The 12,069-nt window shown below is 38.7% G+C and overlaps 1 protein-coding gene across 1 annotated transcript in view; it reads left to right on the top strand.

Moving 5' to 3' along the window:
* Positions 1-9,942, top strand: part of LOC101165507 (solute carrier family 22 member 23) — a 34,953-nt gene extending 25,011 nt beyond the window's left edge. The window contains exons 7-10 of the mRNA XM_011486896.3: positions 504-736; positions 3,551-3,583; positions 5,294-5,420; positions 5,937-9,942. Of these exons, the coding sequence (XP_011485198.1) occupies positions 504-736; positions 3,551-3,583; positions 5,294-5,420; positions 5,937-7,389 (1,846 nt within the window). The 3' untranslated portion in view covers positions 7,390-9,942. The remainder of the gene's footprint in view (positions 1-503; positions 737-3,550; positions 3,584-5,293; positions 5,421-5,936) is intronic.
* Positions 9,943-12,069: the final 2,127 nt, after the last annotated feature.

The following is a 12,069-nucleotide window of genomic DNA, read 5'->3' as shown; positions in this document are numbered from 1 at the left end:
GATCAATACAGCATTGATCATTGGGCGTTGCTTCCATGTTGGTGCTCTTCTCTGCTTTCATCTCAGATGGGATCTCCTCTCTTGTCATCCCTCTATCTGAAATCGGCTCTGCAGCTCGGCAGATGCAGTTTAGCTTTACCCCTGTGTCCCTTCCTCCCTCAGTCAACATACATATTTCATGAGTTTTGTCTTTGGGAAACATTAGACTATCCCACAGCAGGATGTGAATGTTTGCTTGTATTTTTTTCTCTTTCGGTTTCTCTGTCTGTTTACCTATGAGCCCTTTCAGGCGTACGTGGTGATGCCATGCTACAGGAAATTATATTGTCTTTTCCTCCCCTGTCTGTACTCCGTCGTTATATATACATATATATATATTGCTGTTATTTCTCTTTCTTCTCTTTTTTTCTTGTTGTGTCTATAATCCAACGTTTCCCTCTTTGTCTGTGGAACCGCGCATCGTTTTCTTTGCTAATCATTTCTTTTGTTTACTCCTCGTCCAGGCTAACAGGCTATGGGATCCACCACTGCTTCGCTCGCAGCTTGATGGATCAGGAAGTCCAAGAACCCATGCTCCTAAACTTCTATGCAGATTATTACACTATGGCGGGCATTGCAGTGGCGTCGTGCATTGCTCTGTGCCCGGCTGTCGGCTTGATGGGCCGACGTGGAGGCCTTCTTATGTTCATGATAATCACCGCCCTGGCGTCGCTGCTGCAGCTGGGGCTGCTTAACTGTGAGTGTCACGTCAAAAGCATCTCCTTCTCCTGGTCAATGAAACACCCTCTGGTGTAGATGATGCGGTTTTACTGTGGCTGGAAGTCCTTAACATTACATAACCTCTTAAAAGTAAATTAAGTTAAGCTAGAAACATATTCAAGACTTGAAACATCTCCAGATTTCCCCTTAAGCAGGAAAAATTATGAGGGAGCAATGACAGGAAGTACATTGGTGGATTCCTAAATGCATCTGGCTACATTTATTTATTGGAAAACTATTAGCCTAAAATGAGTCAATTAATCAAATATAAAACGACGGCTATCAGGTCAATAGGTTGCATAAGAGCTATAAAGAAGAAAAACTTGCTGATCTGGCACTGCCATGACCTGGATGAAATTATGGAGATGTTTCAGCTCTTAACTCTTAAAAAGAAGTCCCGCACAAAATGTAAAAAACAAACCATTAAAGTTTGATCTACAATGTTTTCCTTTGAATTGTTAGCATTACAACACAAAATGCAGGATTCTTTATAAGATATTATTTAAATGTTTTTATTATAAAAACCAAAAAAAAAAAAAAAAAACTCCAAGAGAGCAAAAACATTTGGAAACATTTTAGTCAAAACCTTAAAACTTTTATTGTGAAAACCAATCTAAGGGCATATTGTATGTTTTTAAAGAGAACCAGCTGGATTTTACTGTTATGCTGACATTATTTCATCTGAACCAATGCCATAAAAGCTTAAGCAAGACCTCCATTCAGTTGGGAGCAGGGGGGTATTCCAGAAAGCAGGTTATGCTAGTTACCACGGTAAGTTTGAGGCTAAGGAAGCGGATAACCTCAGCTGTCGGTTCCAAAAACAGAGGTATGTTTTAGGGTATGCTTAGTTCCCATAGTAACTCATACTCTGAACATAACCTGGTCTGGAGCAGGTTTAGTTGAAGGTTAGTGTGTTTTCAGAGAGGTGAAGCAGCATGACGTGTCCATTTGAAGATGATTTAGTGGATGAAGAAGCTCAAATAATACTTTTTCCACCATGAGAGGGTGATAAGACCACGTATCCATGTTGTAGAGATAAACTTTTTACATTGATCTAACTTAATTGTTTGCTTCAGTTAAGATAAATCATTTTTTTGAGTTCAGGCAACTTAAAAATAACACGTAGTTATCAGATATTTATTTTACTTTCATTCAAATTAATTCAATTAAGTAGGTGTGGCTTTGGTGCTGCTGTTAAATCGACAGCACAAGGAATTGTGGGATACCATTCCCTTTGCCTGTCTGGACGGATTTGGGTACAAGTGTAGGTTTTTGTCTAAATATGTTTAGTTGTAGCTGTTTTACTGAGTTTTGCCGCATTATTTTGCCCTGTTATGTTTGATTCTTTCTGCACAATGAGTGAGAGGCAGGGGGAGGATGATGAGCTTATTTAGCACCCCTAGTGCATTAATATAGTACAAAAACTGAAGTCACAGTCAGGGTCATGATACATTAACTGCATGGTATATAATGTAAATCCACACTGTATCATTTATTTTAATTTTATAAAAATGAGAAAATCTGCCGCCTCTAACTTGGACATATGAGAGTTCAAGAAGTACCATAAATTAATGTGGAAAAACATTTAATTGAATTGAAGTAATATGACATTTATTTAGATAAATATGTAAATTTGAGTTGTATAAACAATTATTGAGTTGGATAGACATAAGAAATTAGATTGAATAAATGTAACTCAATTACTTGTTACCAATTAAATCAATTCATTTAAATTTTCTAAGTTGTATATATATACATCACAATTTAATTGGAAATAAAATCAGAAACTAGTGCGTTAACTCTTTCTGTCATTTTTCTTCAAACAGAAACTCTGATGCAGCCGTGTTACTTTTTTGATGGGCGTATAATCTTCATACGCTGTCATTAAAATCTCAGACTCCATCTCACTAAAGTATAGCGCTCTCTTTTGTACTCCACGCGTTTCCATGGTGACTCTGGAAATCGACGATCCATTGAGAATTGAGAATGTCTTTATGTACTTTCCGTGCACGTGCATTAACCCAGGGTTACCAAGTCGAGCGTAATCACGCTAACTCATATCCGGTCTTTTGGAACCGACATACCCAGAGTAAGCAAGTTCAGGCAGACTTCAGCCAGACTTCAGGGTTAAAGTCAGGGTAGTTTAATCTTGCTGTCTGGAATACCCCCCAGATTTCCTATTTGGATAACAGATGTTTTTTTGTTTTGTTTACATTCATCACAGGGATCAATCTGAAAAGACATGACCAAGCTTCAGGGTTTTTGTTTTTTAGTTGCAATCATGTCAAGTTGCAGATTTTCTTTGAACACCGTTTTTTCCCTGACGGAAACTTGTCCAATATTCAACGAAATCCCTTTTTTTACAATAAAAACAAAAGTTGTGTATTTTATAATTGTGTCCAAACGAGAAGTGCAGAGATGCATTTACTGCTTTCAAATGTGAAACTAGAAAGACTTTGGCTGTTTTTGCTTCCACCTTTCCCTTGTAAAACATACGTGTTTGAGGCTTTTAACTGTGTGGACTTGACTAACCTCTTACCATTACACAAGTTTAGTCAATGTTTACCAAAAAGTCCATTGAATGATCAAAACTGTACATCCCTGTTTATTCAGTTACAAGCAAGTTGGACTCAATAACTCATAAATCTGTTTTTACCCTTTCTCTGAAGCTGTTTGACCCGCAGAAGTAAACACTTTTGTGTTTAATGTTTCCTGCTGTTTGAGTGCCTGAATTGATTTTTTTTCCAAGTGTGTTTCTCACTGATGCATATTTGTCTTTATCTCTCTGCAGTGTTGGGGAAGTACAGCGCACACCTGAATATTGGTAAGTGGATCTGGATTTTCGTTAGGAAATCCAATTTTTTGCTTCCTCTTATTTTGTTATGCAGCTATTTTATTTTGTATTCTAATAGCAAATGGTTTGTCATCATTTGTGTTATTGTAGTTATTCATGTAAAGAGTGTTGTGTTTGGGTTACAGTGGCTGCATTTTCTTTCTGAGCTTTTAGAAAATGACCTGTCCATATTTTATCTCGCCATTTCAAGCCTTGCAGATAGCCATAATGAAGTCCTTAGATCTGATTATGCTCCTGTTCATTTATTTACCTCTCTAATGTTAAACAGGGTGAGGCTCTTGCTGCTCAGTGTTGCGTTCTATCAGTTTTTTTCCCTTTTTTTTTTCTCACACCGAGTCCTCGTTCAGACTCAGCTCCTCTGATCTCGATGCCTCAGCCCACATTTTTTATTTATAATGACCAATATTCAACCAATAATAGCTTTTTATTGACTTTTATTTGCACGTTTATTTCTGGGTAGGTCTTATTTTTGGTGTTGCAACTAAACTAGAAGTGCGTCTAGATGCATCTAAAAAGTGATTATGAGGATTTGTTACTCATGCAAGGCAGGATGAAGAGAGAAGAAAAAATAGGAACTAGCTGAATTTGACTATGCAAAAAGGTGAGAGCCTTTCACTGAAAAAGTTCTGCAGCAATGGATCCACAATCACTTGATGCAACACAAAACATGTATTTTTATTTAGATGATGAATGCTTTTATCTAAACATATGTTTTTACTAAACATGAAAGGCAATAAAGAGCAGAAAGCATTATGTTCTCCAGAAAACTTGCAGGTTTGACAAAAGAAAGGCCACAAAGGCTTAAATAGAATAGAATACTTTATTGTCACTACACAGGGAGCATTAGGAAATTAGTTTCAAAAAGTTATTCAACAGTAAGCGATGAAGTGAAAGACTCAGACTTTCATCAAGCAGAAGTGCCCAGATGTTGGTCGATGTTGAGTAAATCTGCTGGTGATCACACGGAAAATAGTAAAACTGGGTCAAAGCTTCTCAAAACCTGACAAGTTTTGCGCTGACCCCCCCATAAAGAATAAAAATGATTGTGAAAGCTGTGTGGTTCAGTGGAATTTAAAAGGATTCAATGTTTTGGGTTAATCAGTCAAAACTGTATAAACCACAGCAGCAAAGTTTAACAGTGAAATTGGGATCAGCTATCGTCATGCGGGTCCTGACTAAAACATGCAACAAAGAGGCTGATTAACATTGTAAGTGCATAAAGTTTGGGTTCTGGAAGGGTCAGGCCAAGTTTCAAAAGAGTTGCTTTGTTAAAACAAAAGGGACTAATGCCAGACTTGCAAGTTTTGGGGTTTAAATTAAGTAAAAGCTGATCCAAAGCTAATTTATTTAATATTTCTATGAGTGGGATTTTTATTAGTCTGTTATTTCTGTTATGATTTCGACACAAACCTGATATCCAGTTAAGTAACTGAAAACTTACGATAGAGTTTTTATTTTTTTATTTTAATCATTTTTTTCATTGAATAACTTAAATTAAATCTCCAGTTTCAGAGCAAATAGTTTTAGATAAACTAGTGATGCCATGTTTTGATGTTATGAGTAGAATTGTTTTTCATAGTATAAAAAATAAGTTTATGAAAGAACTACATTTTTATAATATATTTTTCCCACAAACTAATTGATTCTGGTGTAATCTGTTTCTGTCTGTCCCTTCTCCAGCTGAAAGCTCGGATACCCTGAATAAAAACTTCTCCATCGCCTTTTCCATCATCGGTATGTTCTCCTCCCACGCAGTCAGCAACCTGAGCATTTTCTTCTGTGCTGAGATCACGCCCACTGTGATCAGGTAAGCAAGACTTGGACTGTACCATCAGCATTTGGGGGTTTTCATATAACATTATCTTAAATATATCAGATGTTAAAATAAAAATCAGTGTGATAGGCTGCTTATTTGGAGCATTTATTTTGATATATTATTAAGACTGGATTATTGTTTGTTGCCAGGCGGTTTAGTGGTCAGATGGATTAGCAGCTCTTCCCACCATTAGCATCCAAGTTATCCCACAAGAAATTACTTGTGCTGTACCCCTTTAAGATTACAAGACACTTTTCTAGATGTCCCTTGCCTAGAGTTTGAAAAAAAATGTTACTCTGATAAAACTTTTGCAAGGGCGACATCTGGTGGTGGATTTGTGCAAAAACAAGAACGGATTGGCAACCATTTAGTGAAAGTCATTGCAGCCTTACAGCGCTCTCTGCTGCTGTCTGATAAAATGTCACACGAGAGGTTTACATTTGAGAAATGCTAACGAAAACTGTGAGCCCTAGAATAGTCATGAGGCTGTTCTCTGTCTTCCTGCAGGGGGGGTGGTGTGGGTCTGGTCCTGGCCAGCGCTGGCTTCGGCATGCTCACTGCACCCATCATGGAGCTGCACAATCAGAAGGGCTATTTTCTTCACCACATCATTTTTGCCTGCTGCACTCTCATTTGCATCATCTGCATTCTGCTGCTGCCCGAGCCCCGCTCTAAGTCCCTCCCCGAGACCCTGCCAGATGGAGAGAGCTACACTCGGGAACCCCTTCTGCAGTCGCTGAGACACAGAGAAAACAGCCATCTGCTGCCCCAGTCGCAAAGTGGCAAGGACTACAGCCGAGTGAGTGACACCCCACTCCATGAGGTGGGCACAGCTGTAGTGTCAACCATGGAGTCCACGGCATCGTCTGCTATTGAACTGACTGCTCAGATGCACGGCAACATGACCGCCACCGTGGTCACAGAGGTCCAACATAGCAATTCTGAGCCGAAGGACCCTAATGGTCACTCTGTATCATCTTCATCGCCAACCTCTGCAGCAGGGTTGGGTAAGGATAGTGTCATCTGTGCCAGCCAAGAGCACCTGCTGTCTTCCAGTCCTTTACACAAAGCCCCGTGTGCCACTGACCCACTTTTGTCTGATGAAGAACCTTTTGCAATAGTTTTGAATTCTGTTGAGTCAAAGGCAGAATACATCCCTCTGAAATTGGATAGCATCACCCTGTCCCCCACACCTATAGATGACTCAGGTCCTGCAGCTTCAACAGATCCTTCCCCTCATGACGCCCCGCAGACTGTGTCCAACTCTTCACCGGTTTGCACCACACCCATCCATGATGTCCCTCCGAGCTCCACGGAAGAGCCCCCAAATCCTTTGGAAAGTGACTTGGATGCAACCATCCCCAAGTCTGACCTCTTTGTTTCTGAGAAAAGTCAAGCGCCTTTAGAGGACACCCCTCTCCCTGCCTCAGCCCCTCCATCTCCTTCTCCCTCCCCAGTTCCAGTAACAGACATTGACATTCCTCCCTCGCCCTCTGTAGCTCCACACAATGACATTCCCCTTCAGTCACAAACAGTAGATGAATCTCAGCTAGATTGTTCTTCTCCCTGTCCTCCAGATACATCTCCTCAAGATCCTCAAAGTTTGCTCCCTTTTTCTGAAACTTCTACACATGTTGACTTGGGTCACAAACCCTCAGTGGACTCTGTCCCTCCCTCAAAAATACAACCTATTAACGCTCCCGTATCATGTCCTTCCATCCTTCCTGTCACAGACATAGTTCACAGCTCATCTCCAGATTCCACCTCACTGACTGTCACAGACTCTCAGCCTGATTCAGTATCACATTCTGTCACAGATCCAGACTCTTCAGGACCGGCTCCTGCCTCTCTAATAGAGTGTACAGTGTCCTCCCCCATAGATTCTGGTGTCCCCTTGGCCAGAGATGGGGAGAGTGCCACAACAGAAAACGACTCCATCGACGGTACGATATCTTTGTGAGCCAGTGCTGCAGCACAGAAATTAAGCTTTAAGTGTTTTACAAAGGGGAGCATCCCATAGTGATACCACAGCGGGCGGTGGGAGCCGGTGAATGTTACCACTCCAGTCGACAAGGGTCGACTCGCAGATTTGCAACTCCCTCACCCCGACCCCTCTATGTGCATTTAGCCAATAACTGAGACTGCAGGAGTGAAGGTGTGCCGCACGCTGGTTTGTGACCGGAAGCCTCCACTCGTCAGGAATGTCACTGGAAATCACCAGCGCAGAAAATACTTGGATGTAAACAAACGTGGGAAATCTTTGTCATTTTGAAGATGGTGCCCGCCATTACAGGGTGAAGCTCTGTCATCATCTCTGGTAAAGAAATGCAAAGATGTTAGAAACAAAAAAGAGGTACTTTTGCTTGGATTTCTCTTACACATTTGTATGAAGATCTCGCCTTACTTGTATAAAGAAAGAAAACCTGAATGAAGTATTTTTCTGCTAATTCAAATCATCCAAATTGGAGTATCCCCCTTTTTCTCAGTTTTACCAAACTCTTTTGACTGAAACCAAAATTTAGAAGTAGTGCCAAAAAGTCTATGGCTGTACTGTGTTTGCCTGTTTGAGGAAACACCAGTACACTGTAAATCCCTATTCAGAAGATGGATAAATATAAAATAAATGCAAGCTTTATGAGTGTTTGGCCATTTAGAGGAAATGAAAAAAAAATCAGCTTTTTTTTTCAACATGTGGCTTATTGTAAGAACTTCCATATTGGGGAAAATAGAGCAATATTGTCTATTAAGGTACTCCAAATCAGTGGAATGCAACATCTTTGTTTGTACGTGTGATTGTGTAAGTAAATGAATAATTGAGCTGGAGTTTCAAAGTATTATTTTGAAGGCATTTAAAAAATCTCTCCTTAATGTACAGAACTATACATCCTTCTTACAGTATTTGTGGCACTCTAATGTGCTGGCACTTTTTGTGCAGTTAGGGGGGGGGGGAGCATGAAATTAATTGTGAAGTTGTTAAAAAAAAAGCTATTAAATTGCAAAAAGTCTTTTATCTTATTTTTACTTTTTGAAAGAAAACCTGTAGACTCCAATAAGTTTGATGTGATTGCCAACTGTTGCTGCACCAACAATCTTCTGTTTTCCATTAGTCGATGTGTTCATAGATTCATTCACACACAGCTGCGATTACATTGAAAAAGAAAATTGCAATACACTTGACAAAAAGACATTTCAATGGAGAAAGCACTTTTTTTTTTCTTTAAAAGTCCACATCCACCTGTGGATGGCTGCATACTTGACTTGAACAAGTCGGAAACTTGACAGTTCTTCTACTTTTTTATGTTTTAAAGTTGTAATATTTGTCTTTAAAAGGACGTTTACACTGAAACTAATAATAATAATGTTTATGACTGGCTCTCTGATGAATTTGTAAACTCTTCCCTCAGCTGGGATCGGCTCCATCATGACTATGAAGATGAAAAAGGGGGGCTTGTAAAAGACCAAATTATTGCATAATAATAGCAATGCAGTACTGTAAAACTATGAAGCCAATGAAATGGTGTCCTTTCATTTCAAATGTGATATTACTCAGATTATAAATCCAGGGAGTTCTTTTAGTTTATTTAGTGGTTCTCCTCTGAAAACCTTCTTTACCATGGTTCAATTCTGTGTGCACTGATTGACTCATCAAGTGGGTGGTTTCCTCAAACTCAGCATATAGGGAGCAATAAAAGCTCTGTTGATGAATGAATTCAGGTTATTTTAAATTAAGAATAACACATCTCCATTATTTTTAATAACTTTGTCGTCTCATGTCAAGCAATACAGTATGTACATCATCCTGCTGCACCTCAGAGCACAATGAACTGCAAACGTACGATGTTTAGACTTTGCTCCTTTACAGTAGAAACAAAGAAAAAAGGGAAGATGGATGGGAGTTTTGGATGCTGCTAGTTCATCTTTTTTTTTTTTTTCATCCAAATGTGAAAGGCATGTGACACATTGCCTGCAGTGGCCGCACATCAACTCTTCTGTGAATGTCGTGCTCCATTTTATAGAATCACAGGTGCAAATCCAGTGACACAGCACAACACAATCAGTGTCACGTCTGAGTTCTGTTACTTCCATTTCTGACCTGCAGCTCTTTTCACTGAGCGAAGATCGCTTTAGCTTAGCACGGAGTTCAGTGAAAGCACAGTTAGCACCAGCCATGGGCTTGATTGTTACTCTGTCATAGTTGGTAAAGCAAAAAAAAAAAAAAGGAGAAGGTTGGGTTTTGTTGTTGTAAATAGTTATCGTGGATTCATCCACTTTTCTTAAGATGAAGGCTCAGAAATAATAGCACGGGATGGTAAGACCAGATGTGATGAAGTCTTACCCCTGCTGATTGACCTAACATCTCCTGAACTGGAGAATTGAATGAATGTAAAATCATGGATTGTACAATTCTAAGTTTCACTTCTTTAGTTTCAGTTTGTTGTTGTTTTAACTGACATGACGCACTTGTACATAAGCCATACCTGTTGTTAAAATAAACCACTATTTATTGATTAAATTGTGCCTCGGAATTTCTGCTTTATGCCATTTTAGTTTGATCAAACGGATGAAAATAAATAATTCAATTTTATTTTATTTATATACAACATATTGTTGCTACAAGTTTAAACTATCAACAAAGGAAAACGGCCCCCAGCCATCCTGTCAGAGATGCTTCCTTCACAAAAGAACCATCATGTTTTTATGAGTAACTGCTGCCGGTAATGAGGTCGTCCCCTTTCCCTCTGACCAGCATGCTAGCCCTTCATGTGTAGTTTCCTGTTTTACTAAATATGGATCATTGCAAACTGAGCAGAAATACCTTCAACTCTAGAAAGATTTCTCTACTTTTGCTTATTAAAATGTCAAGAATGTAGTTGGTTAACACTTAAGTGCTCCACCTTAATGCAAATATGAATCATTTGATCATCTTTCCTAACTGTATCCAGGTGAAAAAATGAACTTTGAGTTTGTAGAAAACAGTTTTTACAGAAGTTATAACAGATTTCTGTTATTTTTTAATCTTTTAGACCATAAAAAAACTGATAAGTTACTTTAGGAAAGTATTATTTTTTTCAAAAGGGGTTAACCCTTCATCTGTTTAAGATTGGTAAATACAGTGGTTAGGTTATTGCCGTATTCTAGCAAAAACGTATATTTGTCTTGATGAAAAATCTTTTTTAAACCAGTTTAAAGAACGGAAAATGCAGGTTTGCACCTTCAGTCAAATTAAAAACGCAGCTGGATATGATCATTGTGATTATTTGTACTTATAATAATTTTTTTTCCTGGAAAAGAACAACACAAAGTGCTAAAAACCTCAAATAAAAGAGAAAAAACCTAATATGATCTTGATGCTGATGAATAAGCAAAGGTCTTTACTTCATTGAAAGACTGGGCTCTTGTGTTACATAAGTGTTTTATTAAATAAATAAGGTGTGGCACACATCCATCCCCATTTTTATCCCCCCTTTTGTTCATTTGCAGCTGGGATTGGCTTCAGTTCTCATGCAATCACAGACGGTTTGAATGGGGCATCGAAAAACGGCATTTCTAAAAACGCACCGATCCTAATTTAAATTATATTTCCTGCTCATTAAATACAAAATAAAAAAAATCAAATCAGTCTTTATTTATGTTGCATTTTTTATAAAGTACCACAAAGTGCAAGACTAGTAAACCCCTGCAGACTGGACAAAAGACATGCATACAACTATTTTCCTTTATTTTGAAGAAAAACTATGGAAAAAAGTTAAAACGCAAAACACAGATGGGTGAATCATAACTGGGTTGAATTTTGTGGCCTCCCTTTCTAAATGGATGAAACCTCTAATGGAACCAGTTTATAAGTTACTTCCTGGCCAGATATTCTTTTTTAATTCATTTAAATTCAATTTTATCTATATAGCCCAAGATCGCAACAACAGTCGCCTCAATGGGCTTCATGCCGTTAATTGTATAATAAACATGAAATCACAAAGGACATAAAGTCATAGAATTCATTAGGTAAAGGCAATGCAATGGGTAAGGCGGATTTTTCTTTTTTGAAGGCATTTTTTTAACAAGACAAGACTTATAACTAAAAAAAAACTAATCCGGCATCAGAAATGACAATCAGCTTCAAGTTAAATGATAAAAGGCTAAGATAGAGTATAAGTTTATCCAAAGCTTTTCTGTTTTTACTATTAAAGCATTTTCTACTATTTTTAACCAAATTTCACGATTTATCTGTATTTAGACAGACAGACAGACAGACATTTGCCTTTACCAGCTGTCTGTCAGAGAAGTGTTAGGCCGCAGTCAGAATAAGAAATGCTGTGGTGACTGTTGACTCAGAAGAGATGCTTCAGGAAAACTGGGAGATTTTCAAATCAATGACCCTGATTGAGTCACAATGAAGGCTTATTTAACCTTTTTTTTTTACACTGATTGTTGTCTTTTTAGGGTGTTTTAAGCATCTTACTATATAACTGTATATTCCAGGACCAGCAGAGCATCAGAAAAGTGCAGAAATTGTCTCTGCGTGCTCAGGACAGGCTGATGTCAGGGGGTGATGCGGCACCATCCTCCGCTCCACTGCATCAAAGCGCGGCGCTCCGATTGGCTGACAGAGATGTTGCGCTGCGACGAACGTCATCCGACTGGC

Source organism: Oryzias latipes, chromosome 17 (assembly GCF_002234675.1).
Source record: "Oryzias latipes chromosome 17, ASM223467v1".
NCBI classification, from domain to species: Eukaryota; Metazoa; Chordata; class Actinopteri; order Beloniformes; family Adrianichthyidae; genus Oryzias; species Oryzias latipes.
Note: the sequence above shows the minus strand (reverse complement) of the source record. Positions and strands in the feature narration are given on the sequence as shown.